The 23,632-nt window shown below is 49.4% G+C and overlaps 8 protein-coding genes across 8 annotated transcripts; 2 read left to right on the top strand and 6 right to left on the bottom strand.

Annotated features, from left to right (window-relative positions):
* Positions 1-283: 283 nt before the first annotated feature.
* Positions 284-994, bottom strand: PFICI_13188 (uncharacterized protein; the record flags this gene model as incomplete). Its single annotated transcript, XM_007841769.1, has 2 exons — positions 284-756; positions 826-994. The coding sequence occupies 2 exons, from the start codon at positions 992-994 to the stop codon at positions 284-286; spliced, it is 642 nt and encodes a 213-aa protein (XP_007839960.1).
* A 718-nt stretch (positions 995-1,712) lies between these two features.
* On the bottom strand, positions 1,713-3,558 carry PFICI_13187 (uncharacterized protein; the record flags this gene model as incomplete). The annotated part of the gene is made up of 2 exons (XM_007841768.1): positions 1,713-3,469; positions 3,525-3,558. The coding sequence occupies 2 exons, from the start codon at positions 3,556-3,558 to the stop codon at positions 1,713-1,715; spliced, it is 1,791 nt and encodes a 596-aa protein (XP_007839959.1).
* Positions 3,559-5,817: 2,259 nt separating this feature from the next.
* On the bottom strand, positions 5,818-7,601 carry PFICI_13186 (uncharacterized protein; the record flags this gene model as incomplete). Its single annotated transcript, XM_007841767.1, has 5 exons — positions 5,818-6,436; positions 6,510-6,722; positions 6,786-7,041; positions 7,119-7,206; positions 7,275-7,601. The coding sequence occupies 5 exons, from the start codon at positions 7,599-7,601 to the stop codon at positions 5,818-5,820; spliced, it is 1,503 nt and encodes a 500-aa protein (XP_007839958.1).
* Positions 7,602-10,611: 3,010 nt separating this feature from the next.
* Positions 10,612-13,014, bottom strand: PFICI_13185 (uncharacterized protein; the record flags this gene model as incomplete). Its single annotated transcript, XM_007841766.1, has 8 exons — positions 10,612-11,076; positions 11,135-11,200; positions 11,264-11,496; positions 11,555-11,722; positions 11,855-12,029; positions 12,105-12,214; positions 12,271-12,328; positions 12,379-13,014. The coding sequence occupies 8 exons, from the start codon at positions 13,012-13,014 to the stop codon at positions 10,612-10,614; spliced, it is 1,911 nt and encodes a 636-aa protein (XP_007839957.1).
* Positions 13,015-13,950: 936 nt separating this feature from the next.
* Positions 13,951-14,818, bottom strand: PFICI_13184 (uncharacterized protein; the record flags this gene model as incomplete). The annotated part of the gene is made up of 2 exons (XM_007841765.1): positions 13,951-14,042; positions 14,131-14,818. The coding sequence occupies 2 exons, from the start codon at positions 14,816-14,818 to the stop codon at positions 13,951-13,953; spliced, it is 780 nt and encodes a 259-aa protein (XP_007839956.1).
* An 862-nt stretch (positions 14,819-15,680) lies between these two features.
* Positions 15,681-17,717, top strand: PFICI_13183 (uncharacterized protein; the record flags this gene model as incomplete). The annotated part of the gene is made up of 5 exons (XM_007841764.1): positions 15,681-15,810; positions 15,871-16,370; positions 16,441-16,717; positions 16,833-17,470; positions 17,535-17,717. 5 exons carry the CDS (start codon positions 15,681-15,683, stop codon positions 17,715-17,717), a joined length of 1,728 nt encoding a protein of 575 aa, XP_007839955.1.
* Positions 17,718-19,557: 1,840 nt separating this feature from the next.
* PFICI_13182 (uncharacterized protein) lies at positions 19,558-20,300 on the bottom strand (the record flags this gene model as incomplete). The annotated part of the gene is made up of 2 exons (XM_007841763.1): positions 19,558-20,137; positions 20,191-20,300. 2 exons carry the CDS (start codon positions 20,298-20,300, stop codon positions 19,558-19,560), a joined length of 690 nt encoding a protein of 229 aa, XP_007839954.1.
* A 786-nt stretch (positions 20,301-21,086) lies between these two features.
* Positions 21,087-22,205, top strand: PFICI_13181 (uncharacterized protein; the record flags this gene model as incomplete). Its single annotated transcript, XM_007841762.1, has 3 exons — positions 21,087-21,404; positions 21,629-22,055; positions 22,078-22,205. 3 exons carry the CDS (start codon positions 21,087-21,089, stop codon positions 22,203-22,205), a joined length of 873 nt encoding a protein of 290 aa, XP_007839953.1.
* Between the last annotated feature and the right edge of the window lie 1,427 nt (positions 22,206-23,632).

Genomic DNA, 23,632 nt, shown 5'->3' with positions numbered 1-23,632 from the left:
ATAATACATGGATAGGACCAAAGAGGATCATGTCCAGATAAGTTGGGCATATGGAAATATGGCAACTCTGTAGTACGTCCATTTGATTTTCATATTCAAGTCTCAAATTATACACTATTCGAAGCTGCTCAACTTACAAAGAATGGCAAAAACCCCCCATAAAGTGAGCCATGGTAATTGACATTTGCCAGTGACTTTCGACATTAAGATCAGCATTAGAATTCTCATGTTAATAATACAAGTTTGCCGTACCAGAAGCCCGCGATTAGTTGTACACACAGATTCACAAAATGGCAGCTCCAACACAGGCAATCAGCAAAGCCATTGGACCAGCAGTAGCCATGGACCCAGCACCCTGGGAGACACTGCTCGAACTCCCGGTCGTGCTGCTCGACGACGAAGAAGAAGAAGCCGTCGACACTGAGGAGCCCCTTGTCGTCGTGGTAGTCGCGAGGCTGGCTGCCGACGTGATGGTGCCTACGGTGCCAGAGAGAGCCGTTGTATCTCCGGTGATGGTGGGGAGTCCCGAGACATCCGTGGTGGCAGTCGTTGTGGCCTCCGTAGTGACGTCCGAAGTAGCATCCGACGTGAGACTAGTTGTGCTGACTGACTCCTCGGTCGAGCCGGCGGCGGCTGCAGCGGACGTTGGAAATGCATAACTTCCGTAGCCCGCGAGATAGGAAGGAGTGTAGGCCTCCGTGCCCGCATATGCGTCGCATCCGGGGACCGTGGTCTTGGGCGGAGCCCGGCCGCCACCTAATCCAAACCATCAGCATAGGAAATGGAGACCAAGTAGATTCGAGCGATCTTTTGAGATGGACTTACCGCAGTCGAGAAACTCGCAAATCTCACCCGTGTCCGGGACGTACCAGACCAAGCTGGCGCCGCCGTAGGCAACAGTCTCTGATGAGACACAGCCCGACAAGTCCGTTTTTGCCGCAATGGGAGCAATGAATAGCGCCGCCGCCACGGCCACAGTCGTGCGAACAAACATGTTGAAGGGCGTTTTTGACCTGTGAACAAGCTTTTTGCACAATAATTCTATCAACAGAAAAATCCTCCAAAGAGCGGAATGGGCCTGATTAAAAGTCCAGAAACGAATGACGAATCTGTGAAGCAATCTGGCATGAAAGGAAGGACTTGAAGCAGATAAATCACATCCTAAAACTACAAATCTCTTTTCCCCCCAGCGACATGACGATTCGGAGCCATGGAGTTCGCGCCATCGCCTCCCAGGTAAAACCATTGGAATGAGTTGGGCCCAGCGTCGGCTGATGACCCACTGAAACAACTAAGCTTAATCTAAAGCTTAAGGGGCCATGGAACCATGAAGCCCAGACATCTCTGATCGATTCCCACCGTGGTGCTCCCATGTATAGCGATTTCTGATAATTGCACTGCACTGTAATAGAATCCGAGAAACATGTGTAGCGGAGCCAGATTCATGAGCTGCAAGATCCGCCGCCAAGGAAAATTGCGCAATGATAAGTCTATTCCCTGTGGTAACATTACTTCAAATGATACGATATAGCGCATTCCCTCGTGCCTGAGCCCCTGGTTGCAAGATCAAAAGCACGCGACGCCTCGGCGCCATTGTCTTATATCCGCGATGCAATCAGTCTTGTCTTTCCACCCTATTTTGGGGGAATTGACAGAAACACCGCACATGGAAATCGGTCATCAAGCTCATTTCCATGTCTGTACCTCTAGCTTCAGCCCATCAGCTCACGACGCTTTTCCATCCACTCGGTGACGACATTGGCATAGTCCTCGGGCCCATACGGTTCCAAAGCCTCGGCCATCATGCCCTTCTTGCGGTGGACCTGCAGGCCTAGGTCGGCAACCAGCATGTCTAGGTGAGGCAAAGCATCAAATACAAAATCCGGGACCTGCGAGCTTCGTCCACCCGAGTAGCGCCACCGCCCGAAGCGGCTGTAAAGCACGGCCTCGTAGCGCATCTTGTCCATGGCTTCGGCGTCGGTCCAGTCCGGAAACAAAGCCACCTCGTCCCGAAAGTATGCAGTTATCCAGAGGGCTTGAATATGCGCCTGGATCGTGGTTGAGAAATTCATCACCATTCCCGCAAAGGCAATGTCCCGGTGTCTCAAAAGACCCTGATTGGCCGGTATCATGAACCGGTATAGCATGTATGGCGTCAGCTCTGTGGAGGGATTAATTTCGTCCGATGTGGACATTCCCTTGTTGTCGAGCAGAGACACATAACGCTTGTTTTGGACGGGACGATCCCTGAGTCGAGGGAACCGAGAGAGTATCTCCTCGTCTGCCTTTGGGACCAGGTCATATAGCTCGTCCGGCAAAGACGGTGCGTGGGGTATGCCAAGGTCTTTCTCAATGCCTTTGGGGAGAAACTTCATCGGCGGCAAGTGCTTCCAGCCAGTGACACAGCAAAGGGCATCGGATTCGAGGGTTGTACCACTCGACAAGTGGACCGCGTGATTCGACAGCCCGACAATGTCGTCAATGTGCACCTTGACCATGTCGTTGCGCAGCAGCTCGAAAAAGTCCGTGTCATAGTTTATGATGGAGAAACTGCTGGGGGTAAACATTGGGAGGCTCCACGGCTTGAGCTTGGCCATCTCGGGGTGCGAGTCGTATTTGTTCAAGGTCATGACATCGTTGCCCAAAACGGACCAGAAGGCATTGGTAATGGCACGGCCAATGGCAGTCTCGTGCCAGAACCACCGTATACCGCTGAACCCACCAGCGGCTGACCATATACAAGGACTGAACCAAGTCAACAGTCTGGTGTTGACGAGCTTCTCCAACCACTTCTTGAGTGGTGTCACGTAGGGAGGTGCCATCCATGCTGGGCCGTGACCCGACTTTCGAATGACCCAATCCACCTCTACCCCTCGAGTCGCGTAGGCATACACGGCATCCCATCCAGACTTGGTTCCGCCAAAGACTGTAGCTCTCTTTTTCGGTCCTATATTGGACCCTACATGGTGTATCAGATCTCTGCCATGAAATAGAGGTGCGTTGTACAATTCCTGTCCCTCGATATGGGGCAAGAAAGGCTCAGAGGTGAGGCCCGTGGCAACTACAAGCTTCTCTGCCCATATCTTCTTGCTGACCCCAGCTCCTTTACCGTCGCCGGTCACAGTATTCAATGTCAAGACCCAGCCGCCCTCCCGCTGGTGCTCGGCCACCTCGACCTTGGTGTGGTAGCGTATGCAGTCGATTATGTTGAACTTTTCGGCGTACTTGGTCAGGTACTCGTGACACACCCGTCCCGGAATGTGCTCGCCTGGCTTGACCCCAAACGTCTCCGTGGTCATGGGAAAGTCTGGGTATTCATACGTCCCGAGCATGTTATTCGTCTTCAGTCCTGGGTAGAGACGGTCCTCGGCCCATACGCCCCCGAGCGTGGCGGCAGCCTCGAGAACCAGCAACGAATTTTCTGGATTGACCTCGTGATAGACTTTTGCTGCGGCCAAGCCGTGCCACCCTGTGGTTCATCATGTCAGTTGATTAGCTTTTTGACTTTGGGTGCATAGCCTTACCTGCACCGACCACGACTAGATGAAACTCCTCCATCTCATTGGCAAGCTATTGAGTGTTACAAATCTTGTTAGCAATGAGACCTCGTCATCAACTGGTCCAAACCCGATTATAGAAGAAAAGCTTGAGGAATTATTCCAAACAACCCAATGCAATTACACATGAAGATGCGCAATCCAAAAGTCAGTGGAATGAACAAGATCATCCATCTCAAGAGAATCTTACGCGAGCTTGTGGATTTTAGAGGCTGTGGGGTTGCGGCACAGCGACAAGGATTGCTAAGCGGTGCATACACAGTACAAACATCCCAGATGGTACAAAGCAAATGCAATGGACTATGAACTGACCTCTCAGGAACAAACAATTGTGCTTTGATGAGATCTGATTGAGAATAATCAGGGCGTTCGAGGGCGTCGCGGAGGATGAGACTTGATGGATTACCGTCTTTCATATCGAGACATTTTTCATCTTTCAGTCGTTATGTTAGAATTGACAGATCTGTCTAATGACTTGAAAAGAGCATGAAGTCTCAACCAGAGATGATACTAACAAAGAGCTTTTGTTAGGACAAGAGTCGGGTACTCATGGGTATCAAAAGTACGATGAGCCGTCCAGTCAAGCGACAGTTGTGGTTTTCCCGGTACGCTCTTCAGATCCCGCAAGGGCTGCTGTCCAATTCTGGAAAACCTCTCATCTCAATGTGTGAAACAATGATGTAATATTTTGTGCGACACTTGAGCTGAATAAACGTCAATATGTTCACTTGAAGCATTCATCGAGATGATGTAGAACTTGGTCAATCAAATTCATATTACTGAGCAGAATGCTCAAAGTGCTTTTCTGTTGGGTGGGGCACTAGCATAGGCGATTGCTTAGCTGAAGTACAACCTAGGAAGACGATGCGCAAATATCACATTATGCTGTAGAATAGGGTGCAAAACAGGACATGTCTTGCTTACCATTGAACGGCTCATGGCTATTTTCGTCAAATATCGGACTCGTTAATGCAAGCGTTGACACCTCATGTTGTATTTTCAACACCTTACGGTATGTATACTTGTGCAGGCTCGCTTAGTGTCAGTGGTGCTATAGACTCGGCATCGAGGACTAATTCGCCACGAGTCACGCAGAGGCATGCAGATTCCACAGAGTATAAGAGTGGAAAGAAAAATTCTTCAAGTGCTTACAAGTCGGTAAAAGCAATATTCATGCGCCTTCGCAACAAGAAGTTATAAATGGCGAAGATTGCTCGATTTCATGCTCTTCTTTGACTCTATTATACAGCTCTCCAAGCCTGTGAGTATCTTTGCCGTCATGTTTGCAGCCAGAATCGCAATCGGTTCCAACCAACATACAATCCAATCGGTTGAGCGGATCATACCGCACTCGACACGGTTTTTGAACCTTTCAAAGAACAGTATGCGTCCAAGGCAATAAAGCGGGCAGGAGGATCTCAACGCTAACAATGTTCCACTGCAGAGTGGACATGGGGCGGGGTGACACAATCAGTGACATAATTGATAATAGCGACCTCTCGTTCCAATAAGCTCAGGTTCGGTAGCTAAGTGGTAGTAAGTCACAACAACATATCATCTCAGGACCAACATTCGATTCTAACAGCCCTTACAGTAGCGTGGGATTGCAGTTGCACACAGCAGCTATCCTAAGGTCACGTGTTCGATCCACGTTCGGACCTGAAACTTCCCTTTTTGTCTTTTTTTCTTCTGTTTCTTTTTTTTTTCTCTATTTCATTCTACTCATTTGATAATCTTACTCCATGCTGATGCATTTGATCTGTTGCATACTTATAACAAATTTTACACGAGCTTTGTGTTCTTACGAGATGCATCGTCAAAATCCTCTTTTATACATAAAAGGCTAGTATATTTGTGCGTAAATATCGCCGACATGGTCAGATACAGTTCTTTATTCTTAAGATTATCTAGCTACTCTTGAAGTGATTACTCGCTTGATACATCAAGCTTAAGGAGTGGCTTTTATTGCGTAATAGTAATTAATGGTGCAGCTTCAGCTTTATACTCATCTTCATGCAAATAATAACAAGGTTTTCCATATGATAGCAATGTATAGAAAATGCATTCCAAGTGCGGATATATATATTATTGATTTATTATTTGCTTTAGAATAAAACGAAAATATGGCTCACAACTTCCCAAAAGACAAGGGATAAAGCTAAAAGTGAAAAAAAAGGAAAGGTTCAATTAAATGTCTATTTATCAAACTTCAACCGCTGGCTCGCTAAACACACACACACACGCACACATCCACACATTCTTAATAGACATATTTGTAGTCCACTTGATCATCCAGCTCCTCGCCCGGCTGCAAGGCGGCAATCTTCTTGTCAATCTTCTTGTTGTGGTAAATGAAGACAAACATGGTGAATATCATGATGGGGAAACTGAGCGCCGTAATGCCCAAACCCGTGCCGAACCCGACGGGATAGCGAGGGGACTGGGTCGTGATAAAGACGTTGCTGCTCACAAAGTTTGCACAGTTTCCGATACCCAAGAGGACGGCGGTACCAAAGGACTGCGAGGCGCGTCCGCGCAGGTTGGCCGTCAACATGCCAATGTAGAGCGGCATGCAGACAAAGGTGCCGAAGCTAATGAGGAACTGCGCAAAGTAACGAACGCCGGGCGGGTTGACCTGCAACAAGTGGAGAATCCAGCCAACGGTGCTGACCAGGATGGCGGGTAGGATAAAGGGCCACCGTGTATTGAGCCGTCCTGACAGCAGCGTCGTGCTTAGTGCGCCGACGATGCCGATGATCCACACTGGAATAGTCATGACCTGGGCGCGGCGTGCGGTCCATCCCAACTGACTCAGGATCGTGGGGTTGAAAGAGCTAAGAGACCCAGCCGACATGTCGGCACAGAAGAAGAGAAGTGTTCTGGAATAGAGAAAAAAGAAAGACGATTAGCACACGATTCAAAAGCGGCCCGAGAGAAAGATACACTACTCACAGTAGCCAGATCTTGTAGTCAAACACGATCTTAAGCCAGTCCACCTTGACGCCCATATCCTGCTTTTGGTCGCCCTTGTCTAGCTGAAGACGGGCGAGCAGCTGCGCCTGGTCTTCTTTATCCATCCACTTGTCCTGAGATGGAAAGTGAGGCGTAAAAATAAAGACAAAAATGGAAAACACAATCGTGACAAGACCTTCGACAAGAAAGATCCTAATGCAATGTTAGTCGTTTAGCCACAAATTGAATGACACTTTTATTTGGCCAAAGACATACCAGCTCCAGCCCGCCAGGCCAGCAGATCCGTCGAGATCCATGAGTGCATAAGCCAGCAAACCACTGAAACAAGATCCAGATTGACCAAAAGCAAAGAAGAGGGCGAATCTCAAGGACAGCTCCTTCTTTCTGTAGTAGGATGCGATGAGCAGGCCCGCGCCGGCAGGAAGCCCCGTCTCCACGATACCCATCAGAAAGCGGATCGCGAGCAGGCCCTCATAGGAATGGGTAAGACCTTGACACATTGCCAATATACCTTTTTCGTTTTCGTTTAGCTAATGCAGTGCAGAGAGACCTAGGCGGGATGTGGCTTGAGAATAGAGGCAATCGTACCTAGAATAAACATTTGCGCGCCCAGGAACAAATTGGGCTTGATCCACCGCAGACCCATAATCCAATTACTCGGAACCTCGAACAGAACCTGAAGTGCCCATCTCCGTTAGTAAGTGTCAAATTTTCTCGAATCGAGAACTCGAGGCCATTTCATACAAATGGGATATAGAAAATCCACAAGGCCGTGTTGAAGCCCGTAGACGGCATATTCAGTCCCTTCTCCAGTCCAGCCAGGCGGGCGTTGGCGATATTGGTCCGATCCAGGAAGCAGACCAGATACAACAGGCCCATGATGGGAATGACTTTGAGATCGATCTTGGTCGTCAGCCGCCGGTCAGCCTGGGCGTCGAGACTGTAGATTCCCGCCGCGACATCTTGACTGCGAGAGCTGTCTGAGCAGTTGGCCGTAATATTTTCGGTAGCAAGCTTCTCGTCCAGGGGCCGAGGCTCGCCGAGCACGGCCTTTTCAAAAGTGGCCGCCATTGAGTGATAGGCGTCCGTTGGATCGAGCTCGTCGTCTTCGTCGTCGTCTTTGTCCTGGATCCTCGTCGTGGGAACCGTTCGACGGCAAACAGCAGAAGCGACACACAGGTGGTAGCTGTCCGCTGGAGGATTTGCGACTGACTAGAGCAGTTGCAAGGACTCGACGGGCTGCAAAGGACAAGCGCACGCGGCGGATCAGCCGTCGCTTTGGGGGGTTATATCCTAACCAATGCGACATGGAATCTAAATTCGCGTGCCCAGCTAGCCTAGCGGGAAGTGAGGACAATCCCGATTGAACCTGGTCAACTAAAACCCCATCAGTCCAGCCAGTCCAGTCAATGAGTCCCGGTCGTCGGTCCCTCCATTTTCGAGTCCCTTGCGAGCAAGACAATGAGAGCCTGGAGCCCGGTCCCCCTTCCCCGGCGCCCTGACGCCCTGATTCTAGTGTGGTGTAGTCACTGTACGCAGTGCGCACCAAGAACTACATTAGCCTGCGAAGCTGGGGTTTGACGCCACCATTCAGTCTAAAAAGCTATCGGCGGAGTCGGAATAGTGGGCGTTCGATGACCTTGCTTGGCAACTTTGGGCGTCGGTCCCTGAGCCAGGCCTAATCTGATCTGACTCTGATGAGCAATCCCTACACTACCTTGTAATAAGAGGTACAAATTCCCCCTCTTGGCAGTTGACCAAGCCCGCTATGGGCCTATGGTCAGCGAAAAGCGAACCCCCAAACCAGGCCTCCTATCAATGAGTGGATTGTCGCATTCATTGTGGACGATCATTGTGCTGGCGAAAGTGCCGGCAATTGTCCACCGAAAAACATGTGCTACCCTCCCTGGCCGCTGAAGATTTATGTCATGTTATGTACTATTACACACGCGCTCGCCTGCAGCGAAATTCGTACAAAGTATTTCCTTTTTGGAGCAGTCAGACCAGAGTGTCGGGTCCGCCGAACGAGCCGCTGAATAATAATGTATGTAGGCTTGCGGCGCAGGTGTAGTATTCGGGACTGAGACAATCGTTGGACTCTTGTCTCTGGCCATCCGTTTCACTGGGTCCATTTACACCCTCCTTCAGCCCTGGGCAAGCCTGGGGATTCGCTAGCTGGACGGATGAAGACCCCCAAAAAAGATGTTTCGAGCGAAGGGGGAGAAAGAAGCCTGCCCGCCCGGCTTTGCCCTTGATAACATAGATACCCTACCCAATAACTTTCTAGGTTACTTGATTTGCTCGCTATGTAATTGCGCTAAAGAAGTCAGTTCCTTTGCAAATGCAAGGACAAGGTCCAGACAAGCAAGGGTCTGTCATCAATCTGCAATGAACCCTGGGGATACGATGCTGCAGGTGCATAATTGGGGTCCATCAATGTCAATTGATTCGCCCTGGCACGATAATCGGCAATTACAAACTCGCTTCAAAAAATGCCGTCGAGATTTTCTGTCTCTGCCTCCTCTTCTCGCTTGCGTTTTATGGTCCCGGAAAAGACTCATATCCATCATCATATCATCGGTGCTTTACTGTAATCAAAAGCATGAATCAATCTTTGTATAATATTGCTCCGGGCTGCGACGAGCCAAGACCACATTGCGTAAGGAGATCAATTGTCAAATCTCATCAGCCTTAGCCGAGACTCCCCAAATCTCCTTGTTCAAACTCTATCGCATCTAATCCAATCTTATTACAATCGTAAGCAGGTGCCTATAGGCTGTATATGGCTCTAGGGCAGATGCTAGGACACTCTCCAAATATATTGTTTTTCAGCGTGATGCCCTACACGTAATCGGCCGTGTTGCTCTTGCAAACCCCCATATTGAGTCTGCCGCTCAGCATCGGCCATGTCGGGGTTTTTATCGGTACCGAGCCCGGCGCACAAATAGCCGATAATTGTACACGGTAAAGGAAGACACCTGAACCCGTAGCACTGATAAGCAACGTTTCTTGGCGATTTTCCATGAGTATATATTTCGAAGCGGGCCGCCATGCGCGGCGGTACAAGACATGAACCCCATCAGGCCACCCGTTCCCTTGTCAAGAAAAAAGTCGCGGGGGCTTGTTTCATAGTATGAAAATAAATCAGGACCTCAAGAACCAGCGGGCAAAACAAAATCCCAAACTGCCCGTACTACCACGGTATAGTGGACTGGCGAGACTGGCAGCGGTTCGGGTCGCAGCAGCCGAACCCAGCACCTCTTTTACTGTGCATATTTTTTGCCAAGTAAAAGCTCGTGATGTGCAAAAAAGCCCCTCCCACGGGCCACAAACCACGAATAGGACGCGTAGAGCCAGCGCATCCCCCATCCCCCGGGGAAGGACTTCCACGGCAGACACACCCACTCCCACCCTCCACAGAAAGCCCTGCAAGGCACCAATTAAGAAATGACTTTCCATAGAGTACTGCGGGCACTCGAGTGCGAGATCAGGCCGTGGCATGAGAAAGAGAGAGGGACAGAAAAAAAAAAAAAAAAGGGAGCGGCTCGATGCGGTGGGATGGCTGACTGACAATGCTCGGTTCGAAAGAGGTCCAGATTCTGGTCGACTGCAGAAAGGCACGGCTCGTGCCAAAAGAAAGCCCGAGTGCCTGTTCCCCTCAAGAGGCGAGCGAAGTGGTCTCATGGTGAAGTGGTTCGATGTGCCGACATGTGTATTGACTTTTTAACATGTCCCCTTTCGTGTGCCAGCGGTCTATGTAACTGCATTGACATTGCAGAAATGAATCTGCCAATGCATCGAATGAAGGCATCCGACCTTAAAGGTAAGGTCAATAAACAAGTTATCGTTTGCAGTGTTGTCCTCTTGGCTAGCGGGTCATGTCCAATGTCCACGAATTTCCATGCCTATATGATGCTTGGAATTGTCAATTCTCAAATGGCGTCTAGCATAAAATCAAAACGAAATTGATTGTCGGACAGCCCGGAGTCTACTGGCACTTGCAGGAGATGCATATTCACAATAATGAGTCTATAGTTGGGATGACGAGGGGGCCAGGACAGGTTACTTTGCATTCCTAGAGCTATGGTGGCGGCATATCTATCCAACTCTCCATGTTCATAAAATCATATTGCGTAGCCGCATTTGTCCAGTCCGCATAGGATGGGGCAATACCCACCACTCCGCTTGATTTGACATGGCCCACGACTTCTTCAATGTCGAGTCTCTCTTTGGTGCCTTCGGCAATGGCGCGTTCATAGTCGAGGATGACGGATATCAGGTCCACGCCTCTCCTGGCTACAGAGCTGTAGGTGCCTATCCTGCCGAGACAAGGCAAAAAGTTGGTAAGTAGTTGTCTCATCTCCATTTTCTCGAATATACCATCAGCCTGTTCAGACGAGAAGAGGACACCGAACAAAAGGGCCACAGCTGCAGCCACTAGATTGTTGTTGTTTGTCCACATTTTCTTGAATACCAATGATTCATCGTCGTCTGGCCATTCGATAAAAGTTCTCAGACTACTACGCGCAGCAGCGAGACATGATATCTGAATACCTTTGTTAGTCGCTGGTCATTTGCACACGGATACAACAGAGGCTACTCACCCTAGTTACTGAAAATGCGTCATCTCGAAAGCTTTTTAATTGAAAATGGCGATGTATAGCGAAATACTGTCCGGAAACGTTAGTGTTTGAGTGGTTAATCACCACACCATGGTACTGGGATCAACTCACTGCTCTTGCGAATGATATAGCAAAGAGTCTGCGAAGGTGCGGCACAGTACTTGGCCATTCCGGACGCAACGGAGCTTCCATGCGGAAAAAATCGGGTCGCCTATGCCACAATTGCTGAAGTTCTGCATTGGCCGACAGCACCTCATCATAGAGGATCTTGATTTTCCGTGGGTCGTTTCCGGGATGTCCATGGCGGGACATTCTTTCGTGGGTCTTGTAAATAAGTATAGCGACTGGCTTGATTTTAGTGACACAACCTCATCGCCTCCAAGCACGATGTAGTGTACATACTCTGATTATGTATACCAGCCCAGCTGGATTGTGTCAGGACATTTGAGTCCAATGCCTTGATGCCATTCTCGCCGCACATATGAAGGGGGTCTTCGAAGCAATTCAGCGGAGGAGGGGTGTTGAAATGGGAAGCATTAATTGTGAACATGTTGCCATATGGGATCTGCACTATAGTCCAACCAAGTCAGTATATATAAACATTGAAAAGACCGTATGTTTGACAATTTGCCCGAGATCGTTCTTCTTTAAATCGTACTTGACACTTGTCGCGTTCTCTTCATTCACCAAGTAGGCACTTACTCCAGTCTTGTTTAACGAGAAACCACCACAGTCGCTTTTTTATTTCTCTGCCGATCGGATCCTTACTCGGTCCCGAATCGGGGCCAAGACGGTTCAGATCTAGCGACTGAGCAATACGTGTCGTGCTCGACAACAGCACAAAGACGAAATCACTTTGCCCAAGATTGTGCCCAACCTGATTTCAGGTTAGTTGCGCTGGCCTGAGCCTCGTTTGCACGAGTTTGTGTGATGTGAGAGCAGGAGCACCTACCTGGATGAGGAGGCTGATTGCCTGTGCCGCATGGAGTGAATGTACGGCCATGAAGTCGGCAGCGTGCAGCGCCTCAATGGTCTTTGTGTACAGTTGCTCGACAATCGACCCTGTGATTGAGTTTAGCATGAGTATATCGAAACTCGCGGGAAAAAAAAGTGCTCACGTTGAGGCAACATATCAACAGCCACAAGCAGCGATTCTGGGCCATGATAGGCGGTATGCTGGAGTTGAATTAGCAAAGACTCATGTCTAGCAACGGATATGAACTCACGCAGAGGAAGGCGTAGAATAAAGCAATCCACGCTCGACTCTTTAGAGCATACTGTGCAAAGGCATTTTCGCATTCTTCGACAAACGTTGGCATGTGAAGGATATTATGAATCCAAGCAAGATGACTCGTATGATAGGCCAACAATACACGAGCTTGAGCAAGCGAGACTATAAAATCAATCTGGGGTGGCAGCCAGCCGGGAGGATCATCGACTTCATTCAACAGATTGCCGCCAGTGAAGCGCATGTTAAGTATCCTCTGGCGGCCCAGCGCCAGGTTTTCCAGCGTTACGGGGGCATCATCTGGCACAGCGGCGCTGGGATGCTGCGACTTGGAAACCTCGGGTGAAGAAGCAGGATCGCACAACGAGTCAATGGTCAATGGACTGCCCGAGACCTCAGAGGTGAGCGAGACGGGCCCGTTATTTGATGATGTCCCGAGGCTGGAACCCTCACCGATGGACGAGGAGCGCTGGTGCTTCTTGCGCACAATGACCTTTTCGCGCGCGCAGGACGCCTCGAGCCCACGATCAATGCAAGAAGTGCAAGGTATGGACTTTGAACAACGAAGCTTTTTCTTGGCGCACGAGGTGCAGCTCAGAGGCTTTCGCTGGGATATACGAGGGGTGAAAGCCATTTGAGATGTCGTGTGTCGTTGCCGTATTGCTGCCGTCGTTGCCGCCGTTGTCGATCGTGGTGGGCGACAGCCTCACTGAAGGTCTTTCACTCACATTCACATGGATTCATCGCCAACGACAAGTCATCGGCAGTCTTTGCGATCGTGCTTGTGAGTGCCCTGGCAATGGCTCTAATCTCCGCGCTAGTGGAGGCCACTAGCCAGACGTGGGCGCTCGAGCACAGGGCCCCCGGCCATGATGCTCCAGGGCTCCCTCTTGCTGCAAGCATTTGGGGGGGCTTCTTGGCTTGCTTGCCTTTGGTAGGTGCCGCATCTGGCAATTACACGCTAAATCGGCTGCGCACAGGCAAAGACAGGCTTCTTACCCAAGGTAAATTTATCTACTACTAGTAGGTACCGTCACTTGCCGTTCTGGAGAGACTTTTTTGGCTGCCCAGGTGGCGTGGCGGCGTGTTTCGGCCGCTTTGGACCACTAGGAGCCTCGACAGAAGACACTGGAGTCTGCCAAGTACCCAGGTGCACTCAAATTTTGCATGGAGAAAATAGTCCCTCTACCTATTTGAGAGGGCACCAAAGGCAAGCAGGGGATGGAGAGCACGGTGGTGATGACAATGATGGTAATGAATAATCAGCAGCGGTACTCGGTATGGAGAAGACTGTCATCAGTAATAAGATTCGATGAATCTGGGATTCATGACATGAGAAAGAGAAAGAAGAAGAAAAAAGCAGAGGGAGAATGGAAAAGGGGAAAAGAGAAAAGGAAAGAGGAACAAGAAAAGGGAAAAAGAAACCATGAATTAAAAACATTTTTTATATAAAATATAATCATACCAAAGTCATGGCGCTGTACAAAGCATTGATGATGCCTCACTTACTCGCTCAACCCCTTGTTCTCTCCATTATTTTTTCCTTCCCTACCTTGGCAGTGTCCCTATATCACCATGGGATGGCTCCCTCTTTATTCGTGAATGTTCCCGTTTCTCCATTACTGTTCAACGTGGCCAGTCTGATACAATTTCTCGCTCCGTCTAATAGCCATGTGTCAGTACCGATCAACATATCACGCGGCCACAACGTGTCGGCGCTTCTGTGCTGGATGAACAAGGCAAAACTTACCTTCTACAGTTCCCAAATTCTTCTGGTTCCCCGCAAGCGCCGTGGCCGTCAGGCCAGGATCGCAAGAGTTCACTTTCCAGCCTCTGTCCCGAAAGAGCGAGGCGTAGTGCAGCATGATCATATTCAGGGCGCATTTGCTGCTCCTGTATATCGGAAAGTGCCTCATGGCCGAGCGATCCGAACTGTCTGTCTTGACCGACAGTGATCCCATCCTCGAGCTCATAAAGACAACCCTCGGGCTCGGCGACGTCGAGTTTTCGAGCAGTGGTATCGCGGCCTCGGTCACGGCAGCCGCCCCGAACACGTTGACCGAAAAGGTCTTTTCCAACAGATGCCGGGGGACTTGGGTCGTGTCCAGTCCGTCGAGCAGCACGCCGGCATTATTGATGAGCACATCGAGTCGTCCAAAGTCTCTCTCAATGCTGTCCACGGCTTGTTGTACCGACTCGTCCGATGTGACGTCTATTGTTTGTGTCGATAGGGAACGGGACAAGTCCTCTTCCAAAAGCCTCGTCACGGCATCGGCGCCGAGCTCATCGGTGAGACTGCCTATGATGACATGGTATCCCTCGTGTTTTGACGGACTCGAAAGGTTACGCGCGACCTCGTAACCAATTCCTCGGTCGGCGCCCGTGATGAAGACAATCGTGTCAGCAGCGCGACCTCTTGTTCGTGTACCTAGGGCCATCTCGGCTGTTCGTGGCGGGGAGTGATCAGTCTGCCAGGGGATGAGAGTTGTAGGCTTGGGTCTTAAGAGGTTTTTCCTTCTTTATCTCGGCATGTTCGCTACTCGAAAAGTTCCCCCTTGGTTACGCTACTCTCACCCGAGCAGGGAACCCGATGCGATTCCGAATGCCGTCGTCCCATTGTTCGCCTAGGCCTCTAGACTCTAGAAGCCCTCCAGGGTTGGGTGTTGCGAGTTGGCCCAACAGCCCCACCATCTCAGTGGACAGCAGCAACTTCTTTGGACCTAATGGAAATGCCGCCAACGGTACTTTTTTCCTCGGCGTCTCACATCACTTCTTGCTACACGGCAGTCATGTCACACACATACCTGTGGCAAGTAGTGATGTAGTATTATTCCGTACTTTACAGTGGATATAATGGGGAAACTATTCTTATCACTCTGACGTAACTCGGCCGCGGGTCAGATGGGCGCGGCCTTTCTTTGCTGACGGGTACTGGGAACCGGCCGGCCTTCCCCAGAGTTTGCAACCTTATAGGCAGACGAATAGGGACCATGTACGTACGTAGTAGTATTCTCGTTGACATGCGGAGACGGTGCCACATGTTGCGAGACTAGGTATCTCATAAGCGACTGCAGCTCGCTACAGATCTGCAGCAAATGCCCGCTGACGAATCCAGATCATGCACAGGCAGCTTGCTGCCGGCATGGCATAGCATGGCATATGCGCGGTAATAAGGCCTCGCTTAGACGCAGACAGTTGACAGAATTCCCGATTCCTTCGCTGGCTGCTACACTGCCAGGATTATGAAAACCTTGGCACTTTTGTTTCCAAACAGTTTGATTATAGTAATCATATAACATCATGTCTTCGACTAAAGTCGCTACCGCACAATTTTACAGCCATACCGATGTTTCAGCAAATCTGCAACTATGTGTAGATTATATGCGACAAGCCAAACACATTGGGGCAAAACTAATTGTATTTCCAGAAAGTACGTACCTACCGGCATTCCGTCGTTCCGGTTTGGTTGAAGAGCTAAAACAAAAGCCAGATGCCAATCGCTGCCGCGACTTCAAGACGAGAGAGGCAGCCTGGGATACATGTGAAGACCTAGATGGCGCTTTTGTTCGAGGTTTGCAAGCAGCCGCCAAGGACTTGGGCATCATTGTCGTCGCCGGCGTGGACATTAAGGGCACGACCAAGCCGGACTGCCATATCGCCCAGGTTATCATTAGTGAGAAGGGCGAGCTTTTGTACACTCATCTGAAGACGGTGCTTTGGGACTACGAGTACACGCTGTTTGTTCCCGGATCAAAGGAGCTCCGGGTTACACCAACCTCTGTGGGCAGGATTGGTCTCCTCATGTGTGCCGACGGCATCTGTCCCGAAGTGCCACGGATTGCCGCCCTCAAGGGGGCTGAGATTCTGTGCAATAGCTTGAACTCTAGGGGCCCTGACGAGATGCGCTGCCACGAGCCGTTACGTGCCATTGAGAATCATGTTTGGATGATTGCGTCAAACACGGTTGGTGGTCCTGAAGATGGGTATCCGGTAAGAGTTCAACAACGGATAAAACCAAGGAGCAACCAACATCAATAATCGAAACTGACAAAGACGATAGTGGACTGGCGGCTCCCAGATTATATCTCCGAAAGGGGACATTCTTGCATGTGCTGGGGAGACTGATGCTGGCCTGGTGTATGCAGACATCACGCCCGCCACTTCGTTCCCCAAGCATCTCGGCGGTGGTCTTGGACTGCTAAGCAAATTCAGACGGCCGGATCTCTATCTGGAATTACTCAAGCCGCTGAACACTCACGCTGCAGCATCAATGTATGGCCCGATACCTGATGACACTCCGAAGAAGCCATTGAAAATCGCCACGTTACAGTTATCCTGTAAGCAATCACATCCCCTTTTCTTCTCTTTTTCTCTTTTTCTCTTTTTCTCTTTTTCTCTTTTTCTCTTTTTCTCTCTCACTCTCTCAATGGCTAAGGTAATTCGAATGTTTAGGGTACCACTCCACAAAATGGACCATCACAAGAACACTCGGTCAAATCACCTATGCCGCCTCGCGTGGCACCCAGCTCACCGTGTTCCCAGAGCTGTGGTGTTTTCGTCGTGGTGAAGTGGCAGCTGATCCTGGAGCTGCCGCCGACTTCTCCGCCGACCTGCTGGAACAGATCAAGCAGACAGCGGCCAAGAGCTCCATATACGTGGTTGCCAATCTGGTTGAGCGCGCGGCAGCGACAGACGATGGCGGTTGCGCGAAATTCTACTCGACGGCCTACCTCGTTAGTAGCAGTGGCACAGTGGCGGCCCGATACCGAAAGGCGCATCTGGGCGAGGCAGAGCGGTCTTGGGCAACTGCTGGCAGCGATGGTCTGGTGGTGGCTGATACGCCAATCGGGCGCATAGGTCTCATGATTGGCAACGAGGTCTGGTTGCCCGAGGTGTGCCGGATCTTGACGCTGCGTGGCGCCGAGGTCATTGCGCATCCGGCTGACTGGGATCGCATCGAGGCTGCAACCATGGCGGCCGTAGAGCGCACCGAGGAGAATCGAACGCATCTGGTGTCGTGTGCGCGGACCGACAATCCGGCCAAGTTTGGAAGTCAGGTAGTCGTGGCTGACCGGTTCCGGTTCGGTCAGGTAAGTAGAATCAATGAGGCCGCCATCTTGAATGTTTCGTTCGAGGACTAACATTCTTCTTTAGTGTATCGCTCTCATGAGATATCCGACGGCGATTTGGTCGAGAACGGGCTTTGAGGAGAATATCTTCCATGAGCTGGACTTGATGGATTCGCATAGCAAGATGATGGGGTTTCACTTGGATCCGGTCGCAACAATGCAGCCAGCGTTATACGGAGTGTTGGCGGATATGAATGATATCAATTGATGAGCGATACCCTCATTTACCTCCTACAGAAGTATTATAGAAAGCATTTTCCCACAATACCATCCGAAGAACATCCTACGACTAGATTAGACAAGCACATTATCCAGCATATTGTCTCCTAACTGGCATACTCGGCATATTTTCGTTGTTTTTTTTTGATGGAATAACATCTTGTAAGCTCGAAACCGAAGTAATTGATGATTGTTACCCTTTTACGGAATCGCACGTTGTTAAGAGGATGTTGTGTTCTTGGACTTCATCGCGATTTCGAGGATTGTTCATCTTTTCCCAATAATCCTACTGCCCTATGGAAATAGCTTAGCCATTGAATCGGACTTCTTGGACTTGCTTGATCGCCGGCTTCTTCTTTCTCCAACAACATGGAATCTTCCCAAGCCGATTGCATACATCCCGAAAGCGTCGTGCAGTGTCGGGGGGTGGGGGTGCCATACTCCTTCCAACGTCGATACACCGGGTTTTTTCGACGGGGGTCTGGTCATGTCGTAAACTTCGATCATGAGGACGGGCAAGGAAAGATGGTTTCCACCAGCATCCAGGATGTGGTTGGCGAGATCGCGATATACTCGGATATCTTTAGCTATAAAGACCTATCTATCCCTTTCGGATTTTAAATATTTTACGTGGGTAATAACGTTAGTTCCCTATAAATTCAGGCGGTAAAGTCGGAAGTTTAACATCTTGTAAGCTCGAAACCGAAGTGATTAATAATTATTACCGTCTACGGAATCGCACGTTGTCACGAGGATATTATGCTCTTGAACTTTCTTATCGCGACGACCCGACCAAGGTATTGTTTGCAATTGTTCACCATCCAAAACAGTGACCATTGTCAAGCTGAGACCTTGTTTGTTTCCTTATGCTATTCAATTGCCTCGAGAATCCTCGTCCATATACCAACTGAACTTATTCGACAACACCATTCGCATTCCCGCCAAGTACCTGATGCCAGAGAAATACCGCGCCGTCGATGTAGCTGCTGGTGGTTATAACGGAACCGTGGTGTCAGTAACCAAGTTTACTTCGATCTAGATTCGGCGTTCTAGCTTATCGAGGTCTTTTAGTTTTTTAAGTACTTTGCTGTTGTCGTTAGATGGAATGCAAGAAGTCTCTTACTGACGGCACGGTGCTGGGTCCTGCAGTAGGGCACCCCAAAAAAGTAACCGCGTTACGGAGCACCAGAGAGCAAACTGTTGAAAAACCGCGATTTTAGCCTTATACGCTTACTCCTTCGTGGCTATAATAAGAAAGTTATTGAATTATGATATTCAAAGAAATCTTTTTTTTTTCCTTTTTTTTGTCTTATTTTCTCTTTTGTTTTCTCTCTTGTTTTCTCTCTTGTTTTTTCTTTTGTTTTCTCTCTTGTTTTCTCTTTTGTTTTTTTTTTTGTTTTCTCTTTTGTTTTTTTTTTTGTTTTCTCTTTTGTTTTTTTTTTGTTTTCTTTTTTCTTCTTTTTTTTTCTTCTTTTTTCTCTTCTTTTTTTTTTTCTTTTTTGTTTTCCTTTTTTGTTTTCTTCTTTTCTTTTTTTCCATTTTTCTTTTTTGTTAAAAAATCCCAAAAGGGGGGAAAGGCAAAGGAGGGGAGGGGGGGGGGGGGGTGGATTTTTGCTGCTGTAAATAGAGTGATTCCATTCAGATCTTGGTTTTTCAACAGTTTGCCCTCTGGACATCCGTACCGCGTCGGGGTGGAGTGACGCACATACACAGTATGTAGTTATGGATGAGAGATCGGTCCGTGCACGATGGTATTCAGTCACAATACTATTACAACCTACCAACTATGTACTACATTCATTTTGTCTTCCAGGTATTACTCCAACGCCTCAGTTCTTCTGGTAACGCACAGCGGGAATCAGCTGGCCACGTGCTTGACTGGCCTCAACGACCTCATCGATCCGTTCCAGTTGGCGATGAATGGCCGGATTATCGTTATACAAGTGTCCAAATCGGTCACCGTATGCCTCCTGCATGGCAATACGGGAGTCTCTGTGAGGCGGTTTGTAGGGGATAACTGGGTCAATCTGGCCAGTAGGCCTTATGGCTGCATCATGTGCACGAATATTGCCATGGCGGGGACCGAGGATGGGTCGCATACCACCCGACCAGATGAGCCACAGTTGGCCGTGCTGGCGTAGTGCCTCCTTGAATCGGGGATGGAATCTTCCTAAGCCGATCGAGTACATGCCGACTGCATCGTGAAGGGTCGGGGCCGCACCGTACTCCTGCCAGCGGCGGTAGACGGGGTTCTTTGAGGGGGGTCGGGTCATGTCATAGATTTCGATACAGTTTTGTCGGATGTTCTCAATCATCAGGTTGGGTAAAGTCAAGTGACCGGCAACGGCATCAAGGATCTGATTGGCGAGGTTGCGGTATTCGCGGATGTCTTCGGCTGTATTGACTTGTCTGTCCCGTTCGGATCTCAAGTGCTTCACCGGATAGTCACGTTGGTTTCCCACAAGTTGAGGCGGTACAGCCGAGGGTTTCCCGTATTAGTACGGACTGTTCCCTGGGGAACCTGAGGCCACTCGGGAAAGGCAATTCGAGAAGCGATGATAGCTCCCGTCATTAATATGGGTCGCTTTAAGTCCCGCTTATATCGAGCGATTGCTTCGTAAGTCTCTATACGGATGCCATTATAAATTGAAACCTCTGGGTGCTCTGCGAAAGAAAAGTGGACGACGCGAGGCTCGAGATCTAAAGCTGCGGTTAGGGTTCCCGAAAGGTTCTGTAATCCCAGATTATTAGCATGCTGGTCCTCCTGAAGGAGTACCTCCCCGCGGCCTTATGGGCCGAATGTTCGGTCCGCAATAAGCCAACTGGGAAGCCTACAGAAGTATGGGATACAAACTGGATGCAATGGGTTTTTCTTTCGTGATTTGGGTGGGGAATGAGACCCTCGGGTCGCCTCAGGCCTCTGGTGGGTGAAGATGGCCGGGTGGCGGGGGTTTTATGGGTTAAGGAAAGAACGGCCTTCGGGCAGCTGTTTATATCTAGCTCTAGCATTCGGCCAAAGGTAGATACGTTCGGAGTGCTCGCAATGAATCGCCTATGGTATACTGATTATACGGTCGATTGTTTGAACTTCTGTTCTTTCCATGTTGACGATTGTTCCCTTCCTGCAATTATTAGTATTATTTAATACGATAGAGGTTAATTTAATCCCTTTTGGGCCACCTTAACCAGCTTCTTTCCTTTCGACACCCTCAACTTCATTGGGAACCTCCCATCTATTCCTAACTCTTCTCTTATCTTGACACTGACAACTTAGAGGAGTCCCAGGAATTTCACAAACCATTACCGCTGCTACTATACTTGCTACACCTTTTCCCAGACACCATTGGTGACTACAGATATGGCAGTTCGTCGCGCAGATATCCAGGGCATTCTAGATGAGATCGAGGCACTCCGTCGCGAAAACCAGCATGCAGACGATGAAGGTCTGCAGGATGTTGCCAATACACTAGCAGCAGCCCTGGAGGTCGAACCTCGCATTATCTATTTTTCCTTTAACAAACACCCGGAAGTCCTGGTTTACGACAGAATTCGACTAGGAACCTACGAGATAATTGCGCAGTATAAGCGTGATAAGCGACGATCGATCCTGATGCCCGGCGACTTTGTCGCTTTTCGAATTGCCTTTCTCGAGTGGCCCCAGGTTCCCCAGGGAAGAGTCCGTAGTAATACGGGAAACTTCCATACTCCTGCCAACGTCGATACACCGGGTTTTTTGACGGGGGTCTGGTCATGTCGTAAACTTCGATGCAATTTAGTCGCATATTCTCGACCATCAGGTCGGGCAAGTCGAGGTGGTCGGCAACGGCGTCTAAAATCTCGTTGGTGATATGGCGGTATTCGCGGAAATCTTTAGCTATAAAGACCTATCTATCCCTCTAGGATCTCAAGTGCTTTACGGGGATAGTAACGTTAGTCAATGGTTGGGCCAATGACAGGGAGAGGACCCAAGCCGTTCCTGATTTCACCAGAGCAATCGCACTAGAAATTGGCGCTGCAATCGATCACCCTCCCCACCTGATTTATCTCTCCTTGCACCACTATCCCGACGTCGATACTATCTCGGGAATGAGTGTTCGCGCCATTATGCGATTTGACGTAACTGAGAGGGAGAAGGCAAGACCGGTACTGAACCTGGGCACCTGGATCGCAAACAAGGTCACCTTCCCTCAGTGGCCACAGATCCAGGACGGCCATGTCCAATCCAATACTGCAGACGGTCGCAACTATGGTCATAACATCATGGGAACAGAGGTTATCACCCCAATCAGATTCTTGAAGCCTGAGAGCCAGCGTTGTGCGGAGAATGGTGAGGACGTACGCGCCTACAGACGCCTTGTGCGAGGAGATTTTGGGAATTGTTACTCGATACCTCAGTCTCCCCGGGCACTTGATCAAGAACATCCGCCAGAACTGCCATCTCATTCACGATATGAGACACCCTCTTTCAAAGTCCTGAGTTTACCATGGATAGGCTGACTCTCGCTCTATGCCCACCTTATACGACATCGTGGGGATGTATACCATTGGCCTCGGTCGATTCCACCGGGGCTTCCGTCAGGCCATGATCAACCATGGACAGACATGGCTGATTTGGGTTGGTCCAACGAGACCTAAACTGCAGGCTCGAATAGGTGAGCCAGGAATGCGGGATGCCCCGATGCGCTACGATGGCCATGTCGATATGGTAAACCCATACCGTGCCCCGACCTCCCAGCCCGTCATCCAACAACATATCTTTCATGCGAGGCAACACATCATCATGGCTGCAAGGGAGCTTTCACGTTCCATAGATGGGAGCCCGTGCAAGAATCCATAAGATAGGTTTATTGATTCCAAGCATCGACATCTATGCAAACAACACTCAAGTGATACGGACGAATCGCCAATATCAGAAGCTTGTCCTTGAATCATTTAGAGTACCGTACTCTATAGACACATATATAGTGCTTTGCCGGATTCGTGTACCCTGCAGTGTGCTCATTGCAATTGAAGGAAGGAGCATTACTATGTGATACACCGAGGAGGCAGGAACACTAAAATTCTAGGCTGCTAATTCCGCAATTCTGACCGTTGAGCTGCAGACTTTACTTAAAGTATCTCAGCGTCAACAGAAGCGCAATGTAAGTTTCGGCATAGCATTTGAGGTTTCGACTCTTTCTCATATAATCATACTAGGAGCGCAAGAAGAAGAAGCGCCAACAGCGCAGCAAGCAGCAACAGCAGCAACAGACACAAGCCGGATCGCAGGTCCAGGTCCAGGCCGAGGTGCAGGCCGAGGTGCAGCCCGATGCACAGCCTGTCGCCGGCGGGGACCCCCTCCCCCCTTACCCCCCTCCCGGCCGCAACCCAACAACAGAGGAGATCCAAGCACAGCTGGCCCTGGCCGCGTCCGTAGAGCTCCCTCCCTCCACGGCTTTCCCCACAAGACAGGCCTCCCCAATGGACGAGGACGAAATAACCTGGAGCGATGATGAGGACCAGCCAAATCTAAGCAGAGCATAAGTAAATGATGTTGCTTGCATCGTGTGTTGTTCTCATCTTTGCACTGTAAGCCACTAGGATCCCGACGACAGTATTGAATACCTGGTTTTCCTTATGTCGAAGAGCTTCCCAATTGCAGTTCATTCCTTATTTTCTTGATATTTTGGCTTGTTATTTGTTTAGTTAATATGATGGGTGGTACTTTGTACGATACGCAGATCTGTATCCGATTTTATTCTCGGCTGGGGTATAAAACCAACTTATAGAAGGAGCAGTTAAAACCATAATTATCGATTATAATAAAAAGGAACCTGGAAGAATATATTTCTTTTTAACGTATTAAGATTCTATAATGCTTTTCCCCTCCTTCTTTTTCTTTTTCTCTTCCCTCTTTTTTTTCCT

This window comes from Pestalotiopsis fici (genome assembly GCF_000516985.1).
Source record: "Pestalotiopsis fici W106-1 unplaced genomic scaffold PFICI_Scf_11, whole genome shotgun sequence".
Classification (NCBI taxonomy): Eukaryota; Fungi; Ascomycota; class Sordariomycetes; order Amphisphaeriales; family Sporocadaceae; genus Pestalotiopsis; species Pestalotiopsis fici.
The sequence above is the reverse complement of the archived record's forward strand: the minus strand, read 5'-3'. Positions and strand labels throughout refer to the sequence as shown.